Raw genomic sequence first — 26,047 nt, 5'->3', positions numbered from 1 at the left:
GAAGATCTGGGATAGGGTTTTTTTTCCTCCCCACCCCCACTTCTGTTCCTCTCTTCCAGTTCTCTGCATGTAGGGAAAACTTGCCAGTTCCTTCTTTAACAACTTTGCTTAAAACATATTGGTAGGGTATCTGAAAAGGCCTTTCTCCAGCTCACATCTTGGACAGATGCTGTTAGTTTGGCGGGGATGGTAGCGGCTGGATGGGTCAGGCTAAGACAGCTTCCTGCGTCTGAACCACACTGAGCTCTAATGTTTCTTCAGCAACAGCTAGCCTTGAACCAGGCCTCACTGAGGAGCAGCAGGTCCTGTCCCAGTTGCCAGTTTCACCATCCCTGAAAGGTGCTTAAGTTAAGATGCGTGAGCATCACAGCTTCTGTGATGGAGCCCTTTGTGTCAGAAGATGGCTCTGTGTCCAGTCCTGGTCAGCACAAATTAAGGAGGATATTAAGAAGCTGAAATGTGTGCAGAAGCATAGCTGTCAACGTTTCCCATTTTTTAAGGGAAATTCCCTTATTCTGAATAGGATTCCTTGCAAGAAAAGGGAAAAGTTGACAGCTATGTGCAGAAGAGGGTGGGCAAGATTATCAAGGGTCTGTAAACCAGGCCTTATGAAGAATGGTGGAAGAAGTTCAGTATATTTAGCCTGGAGAAGGGAAGGCTGAGAAGTGATAAAGTGATTTTCAAATAGCCCAATTGCTGCCCCATGGAAGATGCAGCAAGCTTGTTTTCTGCTGCTCCAGAGAGCAGGACCCGAACCAATGGATTCAAACGGCAAGGAAGGAGCTTCCAACTAAAGCATAGGAAGAACTTCCTGACCGTAAGAGCTGTTTGACAGCGTAACAGGCTCCAAACAGGCTACAAGCTGGTTGGTGTGTGCACAGCCTTTGAAAAGATGGTGCCTTTTTGCCTATAAAATGAGGATTTTAGGGTAGACTGTATGCAAAAAATGTGCAGAATCCAGATGGGGCAGACTGGAAAAAAGACTGACTCCAGGTCTTTCAGGGACAAACTAGATGCGAGAGAGTGGACCTCAGGGCCATCCAATGGCTCTGAATGCTGGAAGATTCAGGGCAAAGAAAATAAAGTTTTTCTGCCTTTGACAATTGCTCAGGTGCAAATAATGTTGTTTCTAAGGTGGCAGTTTGAGGGTGGGAATGCTAAGTGATGCCGTAGGTTGCTGTCATGTGTTGTTAAAGTGTCAGGCATGTTCCTCCACAAGATCTCCCTTTTGGCATGACTGCATCATTTATTGATGAGTCCAACAGGCTGTGACTCTCAGAATTGAAGTGTTCAGCAACTGGTTGCCCCACTTTTTTTGGTCAAAAAATTGTCAATTTGTGGTTTCCGATATGTGTATGACACTCCAAATTTCCATTACCATCTACCTATGTGTGTGGGTTTTTTGGGTGATGGTGGTTAACCCTTTGTCCTCTGTTGTGGTCCCTATCTGGAGTTGCTCCATCACGCCTGCTATTTTGACTAGGGGAGCCCATTCCTTCCAAAGGAAACTTCTATCCCCATGCAAGTAGCAAGCATGGTGGGGGTGGCCAGCAGATCTAGACTGGGATCAAAGTGGAGGGGGGCACTGGACCCCAGACCAAATATCCTTTGTTTCTTATTTATTTTTCAAAAAACTTTGTGTGCCCTCCTCCTAACCTGCCTCGCAGGACCGTTGCGAGGACAAAAACAGAAGGGACAGAACTGCATAGGGTGCCTTGAGCTCCTCAACATTGAAGCAGGATATGAATGCAGTGAAACAGATGTATAAATAATAGTAGCTGTGTAATTGGCAACAGCTGCCCTGACAGCTGCTGGTGGACACCCATCCCGCGCTAAGCCAGAGCATCTTCCAGGAGGTGTCTCTGGGAAATATATCTTTCTCTGTGTGTGTGTTTTTATCAGGGTGCCTGTGGTTAGGTAGTGAGCTTTAAATGAGCAAGAGTGGCCTCTGAAAGGGACTTATTAACTTGCTGGAAATGGCTCCTTCGAGCTGTGATAAGCAGTGGATATTGCAAATGGCACAGCTGGTCCTCTGTCCCTTCTCTGCACACTGAGAGTGATGGGGGAATTTGGGTTTATTGGGGAAAGACTGTAGCTCAGTGGAAGAGAATCTGCTTTGCATGCAGAAGGGCTCAGCAAATGGCTCATGTCCAAAATATCTGAAAGACTGCCTCCTTTCCTACAGACCCTCTCAAGGGTTGAGATTAACAGAGAGGGCCCTCTTGGTAGTCCCTTCACCCCCAGAGGCTCTGGGTAGTGGCAGCCCAGGAGAGGGCAGTCCCCTTTTTTTGAAATGAGGTGATCTTGTGCAAAGATAATGCCTTTTCAGCTCTCCCGTCATTCCATCCCACCTCAGTTGTTTCTCTTTTTTTAAGAATTTTTTTTTGTTAACCGACCAATTACATCAAATCAAACCAAATTACATAAATTCCAAATTACACAGCCAAATTTTAATTTTTTGTTGGGGGTACCCATATTTCAAGTTCTGAAGGGGATCCAATCAACTTCTTGCTTCTTTTGTTGTTTAGTCGTTTAGTCGTGTCCGACTCTTCGTGACCCCATGGACCAGAGAACGCCAGGCACTCCTGTCCTCCACTGCCCCCCGCAGCTTGGTCAGACTCATGCTGGTAACCTCGAAAACACTATCCAACCATCTCGTCCTCTGTCGCCCCCTTCTCCTTGTGCCCTCCATCTTTCCCAACATCAGGGTCTTCTCCAGGGAGTCTTCTCTTCTCATGAGGTGGCCAAAGTACTGGAGCCTCAGCTTCACAATCTGTCCTTCCAGTGAGCACTCAGGGCTGATTTCCTTCAGAATGGAGAGGTTTGATCTTCTTGCAGTCCATGGGACTCTCAAGAGTCTCCTCCAGCACCATAATTCAAAAGCATCAATTCTTCGGCGATCAGCCTTCTTTATGGTCCAGCTCTCACTTCCATACATCACTACTGGGAAAACCATAGCTTTAACTATACGGACCTTTGTTGGCAAGGTGATGTCTCTACTTCTCAAGATGCTGTCTAGGCCTGTCATTGCCCTTCTCCCAAGAAGCAGGCGTCTTTTAATTTCGTGGCTGCTGTCACCATCTGCAGTGATCATGGAGCCCAAGAAAGTAAAATCTCTCACTGCCTCCATTTCTTCCCCTTCTATTTGCCAGGAGGTGATGGGACCAGTAGCCATGATCTTCGTTTTTTTGATGTTGAGCTTCAGACCATATTTTGCACTCTCCTCTTTCACCCTCAATAAAAGGTTCTTTAATTCCTCCTCACTTTCTGCCATCAAGGTTGTGTCATCTGCATATCTGAGGTTGTTGATATTTCTTCCGGCAATCTTAATTCCGGCTAGGGATTCATCCAGCCCAGCCTTTCGCATGATGAATTCTGCATATAAGTTAAATAAGCAGGGAGACAAAATGCAGCCTTGTCGTACTCCTTTCCCAATTTTGAACCAGTCAGTTGTTCCATATCCAGTTCTAACTGTAGCTTCTTGTCCCACATAGAGATTTCTCAGGAGACAGATGAGGTGATCAGGCACTCCCATTTCTTTAAGAACTTGCCATAGTTTGCTTCTTACTGCTTGCTTCTTACTGCTTCTTACTGCTGTTTTAATGTCCTGTTTTAATGTAACTTGCTTCTTACTGCTGTTTTAATGTCCACAAATCTAACCTTATGATGTTCACAGTACTATCCAGTCCTTTCTTCTTGTCTTTCCACATCTCTTGTTGTTATTTTCATATATTTTTCCTTTCTCTTTGATAGTCTCCACAAGCTGGTTAGACAGTTTGTAATCCTGCGTGGATTTATTTTTTTTATCCAGTAGCCATATCCAGACGTTTTCCATGTAACATCACTTCCATACATCAAAACAGTCCTAGCGTCATTAATCTTCACCAATCTGCCTCCTTTCTCAAAACCTCTAAGGGGATTCACCAGGAATGCAGTCTGAAAACAAGTCCGTTCCTTCTCTCGGCTATAAATCCTTTGGCAAGATGGCGACTCCAAATTAATTGCTGCACCATTCCAAAAGCTCTTATTGCTTTTCGATCTCCATAAAGCATGCTTTTGGTTAAAGTTTATCTCCACACAGACCTTAATCATCCTGCTTGGGTCAGTTCAACCGACGATTCTAATGAGGAGGGGTTCTTGTAAATCACATAGAAGGAAAGTAAAAAAGGTCGTCCCCCCCATTCAGTCCCGTTGTCAACATACCCAGCCTTTGGTTATCTTCATCATAAAATATTCCTGTTTCTCCAACCCGTCGTCTTCTTTCGCAGAGGTCACTTAAATCAGTGTTTCCCAACCTTGGGTCTCCAGCTGTTTTTGGACTACAACTCCCACCATCCCTAGCTAGCAAGACCAGTGGTCATGGATGATGGGAATTGTAGTCCAAAAACAGCTGGAGACCCAAGGTTGGGTAACACTGACTTAAATTAGCAGACTTCACTCCCCTTCTTCACTTGAAATATGTGCATTTGCTTGTTTTGTAATTAATTATTCCAAATTGCTGCAGCTAGTGCGCGATCAGAGACAGCATCCAGGAGAGCCGAGGTCCACACGGGGGCATTCTGCCTAGGGCCCTCACCCCCTTCTTTCGAATTAGGGGGTGATTTATGGGCACAGCAGGCAAGGTCAGTGTTCCCCATTTCCTTGGGGCAACAAGGGAGGCTGCCTACTCCCATAACAGCCTCTTAATTACCCTGTGTGGGTCGGAGAGATGGTATTGTTGGCCATCTTCCAATGCACCCCCTAGTGGCCCCCCCACCTCAGTTGTTTCTTAGTGGTGTGGCACATGCACAGACAAAGCACTTAGCAAAATCAGAATCCATTTTTACATACATCTATATCCAGAGAGTGGGACGCAGGTGGCGCTGTGGGTAAAAGCCTCAGCGCCTAGGGCTTGCCGATCGAAAGGTCGGCGGTTCGAATCCCTGCGGCGGGGTGTGCTCCTGTCGTTCGGTCCCAGCGCCTGCCAACCTAGCACTTCGAAAGCACGCCTGGGTGCAAGTAGATAAATAGGGACCGCTTACTAGCGGGAAGGTAAACGGCGTTTCCGTGTGCGGCTCTGGCTCTGGCTCTGGCTCTGGCCAGAGCAGCGATGTCACGCTGGCCACGTGACCCGGAAGTGTCTCCGGACAGCGCTGGCCCCTGGCCTCTTGAGTGAGATGGGCGCACAACCCCAGAGTCTGTCAAGACTGGCCCGTACGGGCAGGGGTACCTTTACCTTTATCTTTATATCCAGAGAAAGACCCTCAGTTAGAGAAGAATTTAATATCTTTATCACCCAACCACAGGTGATGCTTCCTAATATCCCAGACATCTTGGAACTGCCACACATTATCAGGACATTAAACATAACGCTCTGTACTCATCAATTAAATTATGGGACTTTTCCTGTCTCCGGTACAGTGAGACACCTGGACAACACATGCCATTTTTCCAGCAAAAGAGGACTCCAGATCGGATGTTTTGCTTGCTTGTTGTCGGAGGGGAGGAAGCTGGGCGAGACGGCTTGTGTTGCAATATTGGCACTTAGCGATATCCTCGCAAATGCTTAATCAGTAACTTAAAAAGATGCTTTAATCAGCAAAAATCACCGGGAGACCAACAAATTATAAGAGAAACTGCACAATTATGGTAAACATTGGACCAGAGCCAGGACACTGCCAGTTCAGAAGACACACTAAATATGCAAGATTCTTAACTGTGTCCATTACTGAACTCAGCGTCCCGAAGACGGATAATTTTAAAGAAGAAACCAGCATTGTTTTATTAATGGTGTTAGAAACTTGCTATCCAATAAAATGTATTTTTATCAACTCATCACATGCATCCCTATTGCATCCCCAAGTTTCCTTTCCCCTCAGCATAAAGTATCTTCCAGTTGCCATTCATAGCTCCATCCCACTGAACAAAGAGAAACTGCCAGAGACCCTTTTTCACTTAAAGGGCCACATTATGTCATGAACATGTTTCTCAGGGCCACATGTGAGGGTTGTGTGTCACCTGAGGCAAAAGCGGGTGAGACCAGAGGCCAATATGGGTGGAGTAATGGAGGAGACTCTCACAGTGGATTGCATTTGAGCCACACTACTCATGGTGACATAACATCTTGATCCGGGCAAGTGAGAGCCATTAGCATGGATAAAGGACACGTTCCAGCCAGCCAGAAAACACTTGAGGGCATTCTGGAGCAGCAGCAGTGAGGGGTGCAGCCTGGAGAGAGGGATGTGTGGGAAGAGTCCCAAGAATGAGGGCCAGTGCCAGAAGTAGGTCAACAATAAATCACACGGCGTCAATGAAGTGAACTCTTTATTCAAGGAAACAAGGTTGACTCAGGAGGCCAGGCCTAATGAGCACAGCAACGCATCCTAGTGGATCCCTATGAGGCAGTTGTGGGGACTGAAGGTCCCCGCCTTCCCACAGTTCCCTCAGTCCTCTCCTCACCCAGGTCCTTCCCAAGCAGTCTGAGTCATTGCCACTGTGCCTGACTTTGCTCTACCCTCTTCATACCTCTTCTGGTTCTGGGAGACCAGGGGGAGGGGAGCTTGTCACAGCAGGAGAGGAAGACGCTCTGGCTCCTTCACCAGCCTGACTCATTTTTTCCTCTTGGCCCCCCCTCCTCTCCAGCCTCTGCTTCTGGATGGCTCTTTTCCACAGACTCCTCCTGCTCAGTAAACCCCGTTGCCTCCTCAGCTTCCGACACCTCCTCCTCCCAGTCTGTTCCTTCTCCCTTGGATCACTCATTGCCATCACATCACCAATCCCCTGGATCTGGGACTTCTTCCCCGGGAGTTCCCCAACTGGTTCCCCCCCCCCCCCCCGCATCCAGCCAGTCCGTGATAGAGAACTTTACAAATGCCCTGGTGTATTATTACAGTGGTACCTCAGGTTAAGAACTTAATTCGTTCCGGAAGTCCGTTCTTAACCTGAAACTGTTCTTAACCTGAAGCACCACTTTAGCTAATGGGGCCTCCTGCTGCTGCCATGCCGCCAGAGCACGATTTCTGTTCTCATCCTGGAGCAAAGTTCTTAACCCAAGGTACTATTTCTAGGTTTGCAGAGTCTGTAACTTGAAGCGTCTGTAACCCGAGGTACCACTGTACTGCATTTGGGAAACTGATGAATTGAGGCTGCAACCCTAACTCCACTTCCTTGGGAGTAAGATCCATTGGATTTTAATAGGACTTGCTTCTGAGTAGATATGTTTGCTGATAAAACTCCCACTGGCTGTTCACCAAAATCGAATGGAGGTGTGGCGTCTGAGCTCTGTATTAGTATGATGGAAGGGAGTATCAAGAAAGCAGCAAGAAACAGCTCCAGACCTCTCTGGCTTTAACCCTCAATGTCCTGGGCCCACACAGACCGTGTCCCTAGAACAGCTTTCGCTCGGCTACAGAGCCGATTTGATGCATGTGGTGGTGGGGAGAACCACAGACCTTTCCCCATCTGTTCCCTTGGCACTCCCGATGGGGCAAGGTGAGAGGCCAAGAGAAAGCTGTGCAGTTGCCATAGTGATGGAGACTTAACCCCACAGGGGAGAGAGCAAGGCACCTGATCTCAGCAGAGGGCTTGACACACGCAGGCACCCTTCCCCTTGTCCTGCGTGACCCACTTCCCCAGTTTGGGCAGAAGCATCTTGCGGAGGGCAATGCGCTTTCATTAACAGGATTAGCACCTTCAGTGTGTTGGGAAAGGTGGGGGCGGGGAGGGAAGGAAGAGCAATATATATATATATATATATATATATATATATATATAGCCATGCAATTTCTGTATGCATTCTGTATGCTATTTAATTTATGCACACTTTACCCCAGCATATGTATTTCTGTACACATCACTTGGCTGGAGAATTGCAATGCAAAACTGGGAGAAATGAACATTTCCAAGAGTTGCTATCTGGAGGCAGTTGGAGGATGGATGGCGGCTAATGGATTGAGGTTGAATCCTGACAAAACAGAAATATTGTTTCTGGGGGAAGGGGCGGGCAGGTGTGGGGGACTCCCTGGTTCTGAATGGGGCAGCTGTGCCCCTATAGGACCAGGTTCGCAGTGTGGGAGTCATTTTGGACTCACAACTGCCCATGGAGTCTCAGGTTAATTCTGTGTCCAGGGCAGCTGTCTACCAGCTCCATCTGGTATGCCAGCTGAGGCCTTACCTGCCTGCGCACTGTATCGCCTGAGTGGTACATGTGCTGGTTATCTTCCGCTTGGACTACTGCAATGTGCTCTACATGGGGCTACCTTTGAAAGTGACCCAGAAACTACAACTAATCTAGAATGTGGCAGCTAGACTGGTGACTGGGAGTGGCTGCTGGGACCATATAACACCAGTTCTGAAAGACCTACATTGGCTCCCAGTATGTTTCTGAGCACAATTCAAAGTGTTGGTATTGACCTTTAAAGCCCTAAATGATCTCGGCCCAGTATACCTGAAGAAGTGTCTCCACCCCCATTGTTCAGCCTGGACACTGCGGTCCAGCTCTCAGGGCCTTCTGGTGGTTCCTTCACTGTGAGAAGTAAAGCTACAGGGAACCAGGCCAAAGGCCTTCTCAGTAGTAGCGTCCACCCTGTGGAACACCCTCCCATCAGATGTTAAGGAAATGTGTAATTATATAACATTTAAGAAACATCTAAAGTCATCCCTGTATAGGGAAACTTTTCAAGGTTTGATGTTTTACTGTGTTTTTATATATGCTGGAAGCTGCCCAGAGTGGCTGGGGCAACCAGTCAGATGGTCAGGGTGCAAATAAATGATGATGATGATGATGATGTCTCAGGGTTCATCTACAGTTACCTTTGTTCCACACTTCTAGGCATAGGTCAGGTCCACGTCTGACAGGTGTCCATCCCCCCCTTCTCCTTCCTCCACACAAACCCTGAATCAGAACAAACAGCAATTCATGGAAACCCCGAATCACCTTTTGCTCCGATTCTACACTAAAGAGTGGGTTTTCCTGGAGAAAGCTGGTGGGGAGGGGGGAAAGCTTGGACACAGACCAGGAAAGTGTGGTGCAAAAGTTAAATTTGAATGATTCGTTGGTTGTCATACTGTGTTGGAAAGTGCGAATTAGGTTTGCCCATAAATTTGAATGGAATCAAATTTCTCCCACACCAGTGCTGTGTTGCTCTATGGAAAACGTCCGATGGGCTTCTGTGACCTGCATTTGTATGCAAGGCATGAGTGGACTTTTATGCAGGGTTCTTCAATTGCCCTTTTTCTGAGATAACAGCCCCTGTAGGAATTCCCCCTTCACCCTCTCACCCTGGACGGTTTTTCCTACAGAAAGTGACTAAATATTCCCATATAGTACAGGGAGCTGACATTAACAAGCAGCTAATTAACAGCACTGATCTTGACAATTCCAGTGTCAGAACCCCTAATTAGTCTCACATTCTGCTTTAATCAACTGTCCCTGTCACAGTTTTAATTTAATTTCGGGATCAGGGGCTGAAGCGCAACAACTGGAATGTTGTTGCTGAAGAAGGAAGTGGGGAGGCAGGCTTAACCCCCCTACCCCCCCCCCCCGCTAATCCTTCCAATCCTTCCATTCTACGGCGTTTATTTATTTAAAAATGTATACCCCACTTTTTCTTTGTAAAATCAGCTCAAAGCAGCTTCCAAGCACTTTAGTAAGGCACAGTAAAGATTCCTGATTTTCTCAAATCAATGTTGTCTAATGGCCATGGAGCCCCAGGGCCACATTGCCTTAGAGAGCAACATTCCAGTGGCTACATAGCTGGGCATGCGTGGGAGCCAGAGGCAAAAAAGTGGTAAGGGCAAGGGATGTGCCTTTACCTGCATACAGTCGGTCTTACAAAAGTCAAAGGCATCTGCACAAAACCCCAATACATGGACCTCCCCAGGCATCATCCAGGCAAGCCAGGCAACAAACACTCAAGGAAAGCAGGGATTTGAATCCTGGACTCCCAGGTCCAAGTCCAACACTCTAGCCACTATGCATTGGATTTCTATTTAAAACACAGCTGTTATTTCCAGGCTTAAAGCTTGTACATGGGCTAATTTTACGCAGATCCCTGTCCTCTTTTGCCCCCTATTTTGATGATGCATTTCCTTGGTTTTGGCAATGTGTCATTGACCACTCTGTAAGTCCTCTTTCCCCACAAGCTGCTTCCTCAAACCAGGGTTCCAGATGTGTACATTCTGTCCTGGGACACTCAGTTAATGAAGTTCAGTTTGAGGAAGGACCACATATCCTGATGAAAATAGGGGTGTCAATAATAATACAGTGGTACCTCGGGTTAAGTACTTAATTCGTTCTGGAGGTCCGTACTTAACCTGAAACTGTTCTTAACCTGAAGCACCACTTTAGCTAATGCGCCTACCGTTGCCGCTGCGCTGCCGGAGCATGATTTTTGTTCTCATTCTGAAGCAAAGTTCTTAACCTGAAACATACTCCCATCTGACTGTGAATAATACTCCCATCTGACTGTGTTGCCCCAGCCAGTCTGGGCAGCTTACAACATATATAAAAAAGGTAATGGACCACTGACAGTTAAGTCCAGTTGCAAACGACTCTGGGGTTGTGGTGCTCATCTTGATTTACTGGCCGAGGGAGCCGGCGTTTGTCCACAGACAGACTTTCCGGGTCCTGTGGCCAGCATGACTAAGCTGCGTCTGGCGAAACCAGAGCAGTGCATGGAAACGTCATTTACCTTCCAGCTGGAGCAGTACCTATTTATCTACTTGCACTTTGACGTGCTTTCAAACTGCTAGGTTGGCAGGAGCAGGGACTGAGCAACAGGAGCTCACCCCATCACGGGGATTCGAACCGCCAACCTTCTGATTGGCAAGCCCTAGGCTCAGTGGTTTAGACCACAAAAAAACATAATAAAAATTAAACTTCCCTATACAGGACTTCCTTCAGATGGCTTGGGGTTGGATGACTCCCTACTCTTGGATGAAAATAGGGACATCCTAGGAAAAGCAGAATGTTCCAGGAACATCAGAAACTGGGACAGCTTCTGTAAATCCAGGACTGTCCCTGGAATATAGGGACACTTGGAGGGTCTGGGATCATAGCTCAGTGGCAGAGCATATGCTTTCAGTGCAGAAGGTCCCAGAAGGTTATTATGTTATGTTCCTTTCCCCTTCCCTTTAAAGCAAGTTTCTTGTGCCATAGAGATAAGCCATGTGGATTGCTGTGAGGTGAGTCAGTCCTGAAGGGCTCATGGAAAAGTTTGATCTAGTGCACTTATCCCTGAACGCAGCAGAGTGGCTCAGAGCGAAAGCCAGGAAAGCTGCAAAGTTAGTGATCACGGGAACATAGGGTTGTATCCAGCTAAATTATGCTTGGGGGTCGTCTACTGAGATAGCTCGGTTGGTAGAGCATGAGACTCTTCATCTCAGCGTCATGGGTTTGAGCCCCACATGAGGCAAAATATTCCTGCATTGCAGGGGGTTGGACTAGATGACCCTCGTGATCCCCTCCAACTGTACACTTCTATGATTCTATGACTGTTAGACCACTCTAGGAATTGTGGATCTTGGAGGGGAGTTGGGGCCTCCTAACAACCCACAACACCAGTCATGAACTACAGCTTCCAGAATTCGTCGGCGGAAGCCCATACCCTCCAACATTTCTCCCATTAAAATAGGGACGTCCCATTCCATAATGATAATTTTACTATTTATATCCCACACATCTTACAGGGTTGCCCCAACCATGCTGGGCAGCTTCCAACATATATAAAAACATAATAGAACATTAAAATTATATATATATATTTTCCCCTTCGGTATACAGCAGGGATGTCCAGCAGGTCAATCACAATCTACTGGTAGATCCCCAGGAGGTTTTGGTAGACCGCAGTCAATTGCTGGGTGCATTTCCTTTGTATTGGTAAAAGAGAATACAGCCCCGCCCTCCATTGTTGCACAACCTGCAGAATGGAAGATGAAGTTAAGTCAGTGAGGCTGTATGATCCCCCAGAGATCTGTTGGCGAGCGGCTGTTCCGCTTTCTTCCCCCAAATGGCCAACAGCTTAGCCTTGAACTCCCCAGAAATTGGGCTTCCCTCCTCCCTAAAAAAAGCTTAACAACTTAGACCTGAACTGGTAGATCACTGCCAGTACAGTGGTACCTCAGGTTAAGAACTTTGCTTCAGGATGAGAACAGAAATCGCGTTAGCTAAAGTGGTGCTTCAGGTTAAGAACAGTTTCAGGTTAAGACCGGACCTCCGGAATGAATTAAGTCCTTAACCCGAGGTACCACTGTATTTAATTCTGTGAGTAGATCGCAGTCTTTTGGGAGCTGGCCACCCCTGATATACAGGATTGCCATCAGACCGCTCAGGGGTCGGATAACTTCGTATCCTCCAGCATTTCTCCAATGAAAATAGGGACATCCTAAGGAAAAGTGGGACATTCTGGGATCAAATCAGAAACTGGGATTCTCTAAATCAGGGACATCCCTGGAAAATAGGGACACTTGGAGGGTCTGGAAGACCTTGATGGTTTAAAGTGGCATCTGTGCACTTCACATGTGTGGTTTGAATGTGGCCTGAGCTAGCACCTACTGTTGACCTCCCCTGCCTTCTGCCCTGCCAGCCCCAGTGGGCATCAATCCCCAATGCCAAAAGACAAAGCAAAAGGGCATAAGAAGAAAAGGTGCCAGGAAGAAGATGGGTTAAATTAGGACAGCTGGAGAAAAATTCTTTTTGATTCCTGACACCATGTTGCTCCATTGCAGACTCTCTTTCTCTCCATCTTCATCCTCTTAACTCGGCCTTGTCTCGGGGCAGACTCCTAGCAAGGGCCCTTTCCTCTGTGAAATTACTCATTTTTCCTTTTAGATCCAAACCGTTCTTGGTCTCCGGGGGTGGCATGCTGTCAGGTTTACAATTCTTTTAAAGGCCGTGCTTCTCTCTTTTAGAAAGCCCCCCGAGATAAGATTACCTATGTTTTAACACTGGTTAAATCAAGAAGGGTTTATGATATAGTCTGGCGAGTGCAGGGAGGAGTTCCAGCTTTTCATCAGCTCCACTTTGATGTCTCCCACTCCCTTCTCTGACTTTGGTCTCTGCTTAATAGTGGCCAGGCCCAGGAAATAGATGCAGGCTTTTAAGGAACAGTTCATACAAAGCCCCACAAACTCACAAGATGTGGGGATTCCTTCTGGAGAGCAGCTGGCCAGGAATTATCCCCTGTCTCCGGAATCGGGCCAGGAAGAGGGGCAAAGGCTCCACTTATAAAGACTTTTAAGAGAAGGGAATGGGGCCTCCTAGATTTTGCACTGTGGTGGAGAACCATCTCCCCAATTGAGACACAATACATAAGTACAGCAGGGAAGAAATTCTATTGAGTTTGCATTGAAAGGTAAGCCTGCCTAAGTTGTGCTTTCCGGAGCGAGATGCAAACTGAAACACACTGCTGTGCGCTTGTCTGAGTTTTTTGGTGCAGCTCTCTCACCAAGTAGTATGTAGAGAGAGAGAAAAAACGCCCACTCTAGGGGGAAGGTGTTCGTCAAAACACATGCATTTCCAGCATTGCAAGGGGTCGGACTAGATGACCCTTAGAGTCCTTTCCGACTTGACACTTTGATTCCATGATGAGTGAAAATAACATACAGAAATGTGTTATATTATGGAAAATATAAGCATTAGAGGAAATGCGCTTTGCCAAAATGTGTCTATTGGAAAAGTTGCATTAAAAAATGTGTCAGGAGGAATTCACACTAAAATGCCGAGGGGTTTTCACAGGAAAACTTACAGGGTTTTTTTAAAAAAATAATAATACAGAAACGTGGAGGGTTGAATTTAAGATTGGGAAAAGACAGAAACAGCGAGAAACTGAAATTCTTTTAAGATAGAGTGGGGGGAAATGTGTCATTTATTTGAAAAACCATTGTTAACAATTAAACCCATTAGCAGGATTAATCTAAAATTCAAGGTTATTGATTGAGGAAAAGTAAAGAAGTAAATAGAAAATGGAGTTAGATAGGAGATGCTTCTCAACAGAAGGAACCACGAAAGGGAGGAGGGGAGTTGAAGGGAATATTTTATTTGTTGCTTGTATGGTGTAAGACTGATAAACTGAAAATAAAATTTACATGCACACATACATAATGAAATTGATTGATTCACCCGTAGATATACAGTGGTACCTCAGCTTACAAACACTTCAGGTTACATACGCTTCAGGTTACAGACTCCGCTAACCCAGAAATAGTACTTCAAGTTAAGAACTTTGCTTCAGGATGAGAACAGAAATCACGTGGTAGTGGTACGGCAACAGCGGGAGGCCCCATTAGCTAAAGTGGTGCTTCAGGTTAAGAACAGTTTCAGGTTAAGAACGGACCTCCAGAACGAATTAAGTACTTAACCTGAGGTACCACTGTATTCTAAAGAGCAGAGTAGCTCCTCTTGGGGGATGAGAAGGAACCTGCCTAACCTCTCAGGCGGCTTTGGGAAAGAATCCCTTGCTTTGCACTCTTCTCCTCATTGGCTTCCTTGAAACCCTGACTTCTCAGACCTGGAACATATAATGATGAGGAGCTTCTTCTCTCTCCTGCCCCTTCCCCCACCTCGCCTGTTCCAGGCTCCATTGGATAAAAATGGAGGATTTGGAGCCACAGCGCAGCTGCACAGATGTGGGGAGCGCACAGCGAAGCATGAGCCACATGGCAGGGACCCAACCGCAGCCCATGTGGTCCACGGAGCCAGCGTGATGCTCTGCTTCTGGAATTCATAACCGCAAATGTGGAAAGCTCTTCAGAAATGATGGGAAAGGGCCCGACTTGAAAGCTATTGCTTAAAATCTGGGTATATGAAAGAAAGGTTTCTCACTGCTGTTTTCTGGCTCATGAGCCAGACCTTGACCTCAGGGCTTCATCAAGCTTCAAGTTTCTCTTCTCCGTGCAAAGGGAGGAGGGAGAGCAGCTAGAAGGATCATTCAGTTTATAATGTAAGGGTCAGCTCTGCTATCAATAGGTCAACTCACCCTAAGAGGGTGGTGGAGGAGGTGTTGCTTAGCAACCAGATGGAGCAGCATGATGTTTGCTGAGATATCATGTGCCCTTATTGGCTGCGTAGTTCTGAGGGAGTTTTCCCATTTTTTGTTCAGTTGAATGTCTTCCTGCTATGTACAACGCCTGACATAAGAAAGACAAAACCTCTCTGTTCTGTTCTCCTCAAATTTTACACTGTTTTGGTTCAGTCTTCCTTGTTAAAGTGTGCTCAGGATTTAATTTCTTTCTGGACTCCATCTGTATTATTTAAGTGACTTTACTAAAAGTTGCAACAACAACCATGACATTATATGTGTCCAGATTTTTTTAATTAAAAAAACCCAGTCATGCATATATCTTACATAATTTGCTCTTCTTCCAAAATTCTGCTTTCAAAGGATACTACAAATCATGTGTGTGTGTGTGTGTGTGTGTGAGAGAGAGAGAGAGAGAGAGAGAGAGAGAGAGAGAGAGAGAGGAATCAGCCACATAGAAAAGGACGTTAGCACAGTGGTTGAGCCAAAGGTTTGCAATAGAAAACATGATCTATAGTAACGGCTGAGAATCAGTGAAAGTGATTCTCAGGAAGCTGCTTCTGTGCCAGACATTAACTTTGGGATTTTCCTGGAAATTCATCACTGGACACTTAGAAAAATGCAGGCCACCATCCCATAAGCACAAATAGGCACACTGTTTTGCAGGTGTTGGTTTATATGTATATATGCAAATTTAGGTCTGAGCATATTGTGGCTGGGCAGGATATCCTTGGCGCTGCATTTTGAAGCATGTCCAGCAACATTATAAGTAAAGTTGTTTTTTTAAAAAATGAAGAAGGGCAGGCGGGGGATGCAGCAGGAAATCTGGGAACAGCACCCAATTTTTCTGTTTGATTTGTGTTTTGATTTAATGCAAGGGTGGGGAGCCTTGGGCATAGAGGCCAAAGGAGGCCCTCCAAACCTTTCCACCTGGCCCTTAAGACTCCTCAGGCCATGCAGCCTCTAAGCCTTTGAACTCATGCCTTTTCCCTGTCCAGGCAGACAGAGGGAGGGTTAGGAATGTCTGTAGAAACAAGCCTACTGTACAAAGGTAAAAATAATACCTCATCTGCCTACTTCTGCCCCTGCCCATCACTGCCATGTGGCCCTCAGAAGGGTTTCCAGATGTTGAATGCAACACTTAGACTGGAAAACGTTTGCCACCTCTGATTCAGCATATGGGCTTGCTGTCGGCAATAATAATCATGAGAGCTAGGAGATTCATTTCTCATTTGAACAGGCAGCTGGGATTCTTAGGTTTCTAACCAAATGCTAAAGAGATACTGGGAGTTGCTTCTTCCTCACTCCCCACCCCTGCTGGCACAGACCTTCATCACCATCAAACTTTATTACGGTCACAGACCAGCATAAGATAAAAACATGTGAATGAAATAAAGCACATGAGACTTAAAGAGGAAAGAGATAAAAGCTAATAGTTAAAAGTGATTATGACTCACATCAATTTAAAACAGAAACAAAAGACAAGCAGCTAAAAGCGGCTATAAGGGAGGGAGCGTGAAGCAGCACAGGTCCTGCTGTCAAACCATCCTTTGACAGATGTCCATCATGGCAGCGCAAAATCTAGCAGCTGAGTATGTGACATTTGAGTTTTCATCTTGGAGTAGTAGGGAGATACAGAGTTTTTATGTACATCCTGGTAATTTGTATAGTACAGTGGTACCTCGGGTTAAGTACTTAATTCATTCCGGAGGTCCGTTCTTAACCTGAAACTGTTCTTAACCTGAAGCACCACTTTAGCTAATGGGGCCTCCTGCTACTGCTGTGCCGCTGGAGCACGATTTCTGTTCTCATCCTGAAGCAAAGTTCTTGACCCGAGGTACTATTTCTTGGTTAGCGGAGTCTGTAACCTAAAGCGTATGTAACCCGAGGTACTACTGTATAGACAGGGTGAACCTAGATCCTATGTCTGTATGGAATTGGCAGTGAAAAACTGCATGTTCTGTTGTTTCCAGTTGCCCAGAGCCACATGGACATTTCCATAGCCTCCAAAATTTCTCTGACGAAAACAGGGACATTCTATTCCATAATTATAAGAAGAACTTTGCTATTTGTACCCCACCCATCTGACTGGGTTGCCACTCTGGGTGGCTTCCAACATGTATACAACATAATAAAACATTAAACATTAAAAAAAAACTTCCCTATACAGGGCTGAGTTCAGATGGCTTGGAAGTCAGATAACTAGATCCTTCCAACATTTCTCCGTTGAAAATAGGGACATCCTAAGGAAAAGGATCAAATCAGAAATCAGGTCAGCTTCTGTAAATCAAGGACGTTTCTGGAAAATAGGGACACTTGGAAGGTCTGCATTTCCTCTCCTCGTACGGTGCCTTCCTAAAATGGCCTTTCTGGATAGCTGAAGGAAAAGCCCTTAGTTTGATAGTTCCATAGTTTGACTATGCATTGCAGAAAGGAATCCTTCCTTTCTTTTGTCCTGAACTTCCCAACATTCAGCTTCACAGGATGTTAATAAGTTCTAGTGTTATCAGAGGGGGAGAAAAGCTTTTCTCTGTCCACTCTTCCCATGCCATGCATGATAGGTCAGTTTGACACTGTGGCTGCGCTGGCAGGACCAGCAGAGAGGGAGTTCCAAAAATATTCGGCTGAAGAGCAGGCCAGATCAGTTTCATTCCTGCCCCAGCACCCCGGTCAGTTGGCAACCTAGATCCACAAGGCAGGACTTGAAATAGAAGCTGCCCTGAGAAAATTCTTTGATGGGACATATATCGTTCATATAAATTAGCAAAGCATCAATGTTTAAAACAGCCAAAGCCACCAATAAAACCTAATAATAATGTTAAAATCTTGAAACAATTATTTTTTAAATGTGCTTATGCTTAATGCATGTCTGTAGGTGTCCCACCCTCCACAGTAGAGATGGTGAAGAAATTAAATTCAGTTTGAGTTTAAAGACGAACCTATCTCCTCTGCACTTTCAGAAACAATGTGTGAACTGAGGCTCAGTCAATGTTCAGAATTTGCACTTGTCTTAGTTTTGCAATGCAGTTCTATAGCCAAGTAGTTCCTGCAAAAAAACCCATATAGGCTAGCTGAGTTTGCTATGAGTATGTTGAAGCTCATCTCCAAAGGCATGTTGACGCTGCCCAGGAGACAGTCATTCCCTCTCACTCCTTCTCTCAAGAAAGCATATATGAAAACCAGCTCTCCTTCTCATTCCTCACTCTTCTCAACAGCAGGACATAACCAGGGACTTGAATTTGGCCCAGAAGCAGGAGCTGGTGCAAAGTTCTCAGTGCCAAACTGCTGGCACCATGTGACACCTCTGCTGGAAGCACTGGAAATGAGACCCTTGCCCACAGTACACAATGTATTAGGGGTGAGACAATCCTGTATAGGGCTTTGCACACTAGTATCAGCAGCTTGAACTGGGACCAGTAGCTTTTGGTCACAAGCATTTCCTGCGAAAAAAGAATAAGAATAAGAATAAGAAGAAGAAGAAGAAGAAGAAGAAGAAGAAGAAGAAGAAGAAACAATGATAGAGATAAGTAAAACATGAAGAATGCAACCTTATCTGGGCTCTGCAAACTTGTTTGACAGTAGCGCCTCATCCGATCACAGGAGAAAAACAAGCCAAAGAAATTGCCACAGGCAACTGTGAGAACAGGATCTGGACTGGGTGGGCCATTGGTCAGATGCAGCAGGCTTGCCCTTATGTAGGTGGTTCCAGGGTTACAACAAGTTAAGCTAACATAATAATCGGGGGTGCCAATACTGGGGAGGGGGGGGTGTCCAGGTGAGCCCTGTCAGTGTTTGGAAAAAGCAAAGGTCCTCACTTCCTTTGTCTCCTCAGCCTGGTCCTCGGACCCTTGTCGACATAAAAGAGTCTACGAAAGGAGTGTCCTTGCAGAGTATTTTCTGCTTTTATTCTTAAAAGTCTTTATCTGCAAAATGACCGAACAACTGTACACATATCAACACTACCAGTTTTCTCTAACCAACCAACCAACCCACACCCAACACTAACATTGACCACTCTGTATATACAGGTACAATTAGGTGAAAGGTTGCATGAATCATTGTAGGCCGCTGACTCATGCTGACTTAGTTCTTTTAGCATTAAAGAAACAGTGGCCAATTTTTAGCCATGACAAGCACTGCCCCACATAACTGATCGCAAGACACACCATTTGAATGGCAGTGCCCATCAACTCTGGGGACCGCCAGCCTCCTCAAATATTTTATTGGCGTTGGGAGCAAAGGGACCTTGGTCCCTAGGAGTTCCCTGTACCTGGCAAACCAGGTGGGTAGGTGGTTAAGCTCAGTATTAGAAAATCCACCCTAATCCTTGCCCTTCAATTTTCCACAATGGGAGCCTTAAGATTTATGTTGAGATCAAAGGATGGAACACCACTTCCCATCAGGGTCTTTTTTGTTGTTGGTGGTTCTGGTTGATTTGGATCCAGAATGTGGCTTCTTCCACCATTACCACCGCCCTTCTTCCTCCTCCTCAGTAATTAGACATTCTTGGGCAAGGTCTTTTGGAATGAGTCAAGGAGATGTCATCTGGAATAGATGGGTTGTAGGAAAGGAGGGGGAGTCTCGCAGGGCCATATGACCTCCCACTCAATCACCCGCTGGATTCTGAGATTTCACAGGACCCCACTTAGCCCACGTGGCTTCAGAGGCGGGATCCACCATAGCCACAAATACTGGAAACTGGAAGGATCCCTTGGCCTCCCTGTATGTTGTTGTTGTTTATACAAATCTGTGGTGCCACCGCAATTGGAACACAGTGTACTACTCTGGTCGCCTCACATCAAAAAAGGATATTGTGGGGATGGGAAAGGGTAAAAAAAAAAAAAAAGATGACTAAAATGATCAAGGGGTGGAGCAGCCGCCTTAGGAGGAAATGTGTTTCAGTTTAGGGAAAAGGCAACCAAGGAGGGGACGGGGTGGAGGCATATAAAATCATGCATGGAATAGAGAAAGAAAACTTTTCCTCCTTACCTTAGAGAAGAAGAACTTGGGGTCATCCAGTTTCTTTCTTTCTTTCTCTCTTTCTTTCTTTCTTTCTTTCTTTCTTTCTTTCTTTCTTTCTTTCTCTCTCTCTCTTTCTTTCTTTCTTTCTTTCTTTCTTTCTTTCTTTCTTTCTTTCTTCCTTTAATTTTTTATTTGGTTTTACAAATATTAAATTATAACAATACAGCCATACACATCCACATTTAAAGATTCCTCTGAATCTCTGAACTTCCCACCTTCCCTTTCGTGAGTGCTATTATTAAACCTTTTCTACTGCATCCTTTTCAATAGTCCATGTTTAACATAACTCCATTATCTCCACAATTCTTGCTACATGACAAGTGTTGTTGCAATCCTGCTAACATTTTCATTTGCTTACAGTGGTCTCCAAGATAAATTATAAATTTCCCCCATTCTTTGTAGACGTTTTGGTCTTCTTGGTTCCCGAGCTTTCCGGTCAGTTTGCCATTTTGGCATAGTCCATCAGTTTAATTTGCAATTCTTCTCTGGTAGGGATGCTAATAGCATCTGTGCGGCTGTCATTGTATACATCAAAAGTCTTTGCTTCTCCCTTGGAATATCAGCACCTACAATTCCTAATAAAAAAAAACCTCTGGGTTTTTTTTAGAATATTGACTGTTTCAAGACAGACAAAAGAAAATACTTCCTCACATGGTGCATAGTTATACAGTGGAATTTGCTCCTGCAAGACATCACAGCCTGCCCTCTTCTTCAGTGCCTCCAGACTGACACTACCACCACTGGAGCAAAGTGGGGCTGTATCGAGCCACCTACCCACCCACATGAGGGGGGGGGGAGCCCAGCCAGCCAATGCAGCCCATGGCGGCTGGAGAGGAGACCAGGCCAGACCTGGTTCGCGCCCTCTCAAAAATGGTGCACCCAGGGTCAAAGTCCCTCTGGCACATCCCACACTACACCCCTGGCTGTAGCTATGTAAACTGGCAGGATCCACAGTGAGCTAAAAGAGTCCCCCCCCCCTCACACACACAAGCATACTTGGGCTGGGCAATATCTGGTTTTCAACTTTGGGATATACCACCATCTAAGCATCGTGATATACTATGTCTGCAATAACGATGGAGCTATGTAGAGGCATTGTCTGGCTTCATGGTTCCCCCAAAATTGTGATTTTTGCATAGCACACACAGACACACACACACACATTTATTTATTTATTTATTTATTTATTTATTTATTTATACATACCCCGCCCATCTGGCTGGGTTTCCCTAGTGACTCTGAGTGGCTTCCAACCGAATATTAAAAATAATATAGCACCAGACATTAAAAACTTCCCTAAACAGGGCTGCCTTCAGTTGTCTTTTAAAACTAAAATAGTTGTTTATTGCCTTGACATCTGATGGGAGGGCGTTCCACAGGGCAGGCACCACTACCGAGAGGCCCTATGCCTGGTTCCCTGTAACCTCACTTCTCGCAGTGAGGGAACCGCCATCATGATTCTCAATATATTGTCAGGTCAAAAATTATGAAACCAATATCATGATATGGACTTGAAACCGGTTTGGGATGATATATTGCCCAGCCCTAAAACATACACAAACACAGAGGAACATCAGAATTTGTTTTATACCCAGTCAGACCATTGGTCCATCTAACTCAATATTGTCTACACTGACTGGCAGCAGCTGTCTGAACTTTTAGGCAGGTGTCTCCCCCAGCCTTTACCTGGAGATGCGGGGTGGTGGGGGGTAGAATTGAACAGGGGACCTTCTTCTTGCAAAGCAAATGCTTTTCCACTGAGCTATGTCCCTCCAACACATCAAACTCCACGGAGACTAGAGCAAAAGGAGAGGGCTGGATTTGCAGCTGTTTCAGGAGAGACAAAGCCCACAGCTCCCGTGCCTTAGGATGGGTCCTTTGCTCCGGAACAGCCTGGAGTTTGTGGAGGGAGGGGGCTGGTGACTTAAGAATCTCAATTTTACCTCCCAGCTGCTGCTGCCACAAGAATTAGAGGAGGGGTTGCTGTGAGCTCCATCCTAAATCTTGGATATCTGAAGGATGGGATTGTGGTAGGAGGTCTTTCTGCAAATAGGGTGGGGGAACTGAGAGATACAAAAGAGGTAAGGTGATAGCTTTTACTGGAGCAGCCTCTATTGTCAAGGGAATGAGCGATGCTTCGGATTACACAGAAGGAACTCTTTCCCCAGACAAAATAGCGGGGGGGGGGGGGGGCAGTTGAGACAGTGAGACAGAGAGAGAAGAACGGGCAGTTCTAGGATCTGTCAGGGCACTCCAGTTCAGAAATATGGGGGTCTGAAGCATGCAGACTCAAAACACACATAAATCTGGGATTTGAAACCAAAGAGGCTTGCAGCTTGAGAAAGTGATGCATTCAGCTTAGGATCAGTTTCCTTAGCAGATTGCTTTGTCCTACCCATGCCTATTTGCAGGGCTGGATTTAGGGCGGTGAAGGCGGCTCCCCCGCACAGGGCACTGAGCCAGGAGGGCACCAAATTGAGAAGATCCATAATTAAGAAGATCCATTTGGGGGCACTGAATTGTGGCCTCTCCCAGGGTGCCATATTCCCAAAGATTACCCAATTTGCACCCCAGAACTGGTGCTTTTCCAAGCGTTGCATTGTGTTCATTTCACATTTGCAAGGACTCCATCTTTTAGTATGCAAGCACCTGTACTTTTAGGGACACAGGTGGCGCTGTGGTCTAAACCACTGAGCCTCTTGGGCTTGCTGATCAGAAGGTCAGCGGTTTGAATCCCCGTGACGGGTGAGCTCCTGTTGCTCTGTCCAAGATCCTGCAAACCTAGCGGTTCGAGAACAGACCACTGCAAGGAGATAAATGGGTACTGCTGTGGTGGAAAGGTAAATGGCATTTCTGTGCACTCTGCTTTCTGTCACGGTGTTCCATTGCACCAGAAGTGGTTTAGTCATGCTGGCTACATGACCCAGAAAGCTGTTTGTGGGCAAATGCCGGCTCTCTTGGCCTGAAAGTGAGATAAGCGCCGCAGCCCCATAGTTGCCTTTGACTGGACTTAACCATCCAGTGGTCCTTTACCTTTACCTTTACCTGTACTTTAGAACTCCTTGCCTCTGGACATGAAACAGGCACCTGCACAATGCCATGTCAGATGCATGCTGAAAACTATTAATTTATTATTGTTATTTCAGGAATTTAGTTGCGTATATTTGTTTTAAAAGTTGTGCAGATTATTATTTCAATATTAACCAGTTTACATATATATATTGGCTGTTTAATAGTCTGTCAATTTTTAGCTGTGCTTTATCTATAATTTTATAGGGTGTGCTCCTTAGATTAAGCAGTTTATAAATCTTTCGGGCTATATCAGCAAGCAATGTTGCCATTTCAGAGAAGTGGGTTTCCTGAGCATGTACATGCCCCACCCCCAAGGCCCACAATGGGACGGGAGAGAATTTCACTTCCGTTTGCATTTTAACGTGAAACTAAATCACTGGCAGCTTTCAAACCAAAACGTGAACGAAATCGTGAATATCCTTCAAGATTCTTTCTCTGAATTTTACAGTGCAAAAAAGCCTTGCAAAATTGTGCATATTAGGCAGAACTGTTTATTAGGAGAGATTTCCACTAGAATGCTGATGTGTTTTCATGGCTTTTTTTGTCTAAATGCAAATTTCTGCCAAAATGTGGTGAACTGAATGGAAGATTTAGAATTAGAGAATCTGAGAGAAATCGAAACTGGCAGATCCATCCATCCCTCACCCATTTCCAAACCTCCCTGTATTTTCATGGCTTTTAATAGGATTCTCCCCACCCCCTTTTTCCTTTTCCAGGATGCCCCTCAGGGACGTTCAAAGCCAGCCAGGGAGACGAGGGCTGCGTCCACTGCCCCATCAACAGCCGGACCACGTCAGAAGGAGCCACGAATTGTGTCTGCCGCAACAACTACTACCGCTCAGACTCCGATCCGCTGGACATGCCATGCACCAGTAAGTTGCCCACAAAGGGGAGGGGGGCAAGTCTAGAAAGGTGGTATACCTCATCCTTCAGGGTCCTGTGGGCATAGACCACGGGTAGGCAAACTAAGGCCCAGGGGCCAGATCTGGCCCAATCGCCTTCTAAATCTGGCTCACGGACGGTCCAGGAATCAGTGTGTTTTTACATGAGTAGAATGTGTCCTTTTATTTAAAATGCATCTCTGAGTTATTTGTGGAGCATAGGAATTCGTTCATCCCCCCCCCCCTCAAATATAGTCTTGCCACCCACAAGGTCTGAGGAACAGTGGACTGGCCCCCTTGCTGAAAAAGTTTGCTGACCCCTGGCATAGACTATTGGTCCATCTATCTCAGTATCGGTGGCAGCTTCCAGGGTTTTGGTCATGAGGCTTTCACCGGCCTACCCAGAGATGCCAGGAAGCAGTGAGTGTAAATGCTACTTTTATCCAATAAGCTGCTTTCTACACACACACACACACACACACACACACACACACACACACCTGCCTCTGTATTCTCCATCCAGGCAAACAGTATCAGAGTGGAAGAAACACTCCAGCCAGAGCGAAACATTTGGGATGCAAAACAGAGCCTGTAATGGCTGTAGCCTTAGGAAAGTTCTGGCAGCCCTGAAAGTCCCTGCTGTCCTGCACCATCTTACCTCCCCATTTCCTCCCTTCCCGCAGCAATCCCGTCGGCCCCACAGGCCGTCATCTCCAGCGTGAATGAGACCTCCCTTATGCTGGAGTGGAGTCCGCCCCGGGACTCAGGGGGCCGCGAGGACCTGGTCTACAACATCATTTGCAAGAGCTGCGGTTCGGGCCGGGGGGCATGCACCCGGTGCGGGGACAACGTCCAGTTCGCACCACGCCAGCTTGGCCTGGCCGAGCAACGTGTCTACATCAGCGACCTGCTGGCCCACACCCAGTATACTTTTGAGATACAGGCGGTGAATGGCGTCACTGACCAGAGCCCCTTCTCGCCCCAGTTCGCCTCTGTCAACATCACCACCAACCAAGCTGGTAAGGATCTCTTCCACTCCATTGCCAGGTTCCTTCTTCTTGTTTTTATTATTATTATTTTGTCAGCTATATATAGAAAAATAATCAAAACATCCAGTCCAAGGTAATACCCAACTATTCTACTTTCTATACTTTTCTATACTTTCAATACTCAAAGGAGGAAACAGTTTTCAATGGCTTTATCTGACCCAACCGAGCTTTGACTGCCTTGAAGCACTTCTTGCGAGTGAACACTCAGATTGCTGGGTTTTTAATCCTAATTTGTTTTTTAAAGGTCTGACTAACTATATGCAAAAATATACCCCATAATAGACCCATTAAGATTAACAAACCCAAGTTAGGAATGTTCATTAACCTCAATAGGTCTTACTGTGTGCAGGATTAGCACTGGGTACAAGCCAACGCCAGTCCTACGCAGGGTAGACCCATTGATTTCAATGCATCTAAGTAATCAAATCAAATCTTTACTACGGTCATAGATCAGCATAATTAGGGTGAGGTACAATCATTTAATATCTGTAAAACCTTTTTGGAAAGCTAAAAATTATTAAAACAGAAGGTTATATATAAAAGACTATAAGAATCGAAAAGAAGCTGAAATAATCTAAAATAAGCGTTAGGAGCATTAAACGGATGTGGAAGAGCAGAAAAGGTTAGTACTGTATATAAAAGACTATAGCTATCAATTTACAGAGCATTCTGATAGGTGTATGCATTAAATCTAGTTTGTGGCACAGATTGTCATCCAACGGATTTTGAGCGCTGCTATGCAGAATCTAGGGACGTGGGTGGCGCTGTGGGTAAAACCTCAGCGCCTAGGACTTGCCGATCGCATGGTCGGCGGTTTGAATCCCCGAGGCGGAGTGCACTCCCGTCGTTCGGTCCCAGCGCCTGCCAACCTAGCAGTTCGAAAGCACCCCCAGGTGCAAGTAGATAAATAGGGACCGCTTAGCAGCGGGAAGGTAAACAGCGTTCCGTGTGCTGCGCTGGCTCACCAGATGCAGCTTGTCACGCTGGCCACGTGACCCGGAAGTGTCTGCGGACAGCGCTGGCTCCC

The 26,047-nt window shown here is 45.9% G+C and overlaps 1 protein-coding gene across 12 annotated transcripts in view; it reads left to right on the top strand.

Moving 5' to 3' along the window:
- EPHB2 (EPH receptor B2) overlaps positions 1–26,047 on the top strand; it is a 116,670-nt gene that overhangs the window by 50,722 nt on the left and 39,901 nt on the right. For all 12 annotated transcript variants that reach the window (XM_079986840.1, XM_079986832.1, XM_079986837.1 and 9 more), the window contains exons 4-5: positions 23,807–23,962; positions 24,655–24,990. In XM_079986840.1, the coding sequence (XP_079842966.1) occupies positions 23,807–23,962; positions 24,655–24,990 (492 nt within the window). The remainder of the gene's footprint in view (positions 1–23,806; positions 23,963–24,654; positions 24,991–26,047) is intronic.

The sequence above is a fragment of the Podarcis cretensis genome (assembly GCF_951804945.1).
Source record: "Podarcis cretensis genome assembly, chromosome: 8".
Taxonomy (NCBI): Eukaryota; Metazoa; Chordata; class Lepidosauria; order Squamata; family Lacertidae; genus Podarcis; species Podarcis cretensis.
The sequence above is the reverse complement of the archived record's forward strand: the minus strand, read 5'-3'. Positions and strand labels throughout refer to the sequence as shown.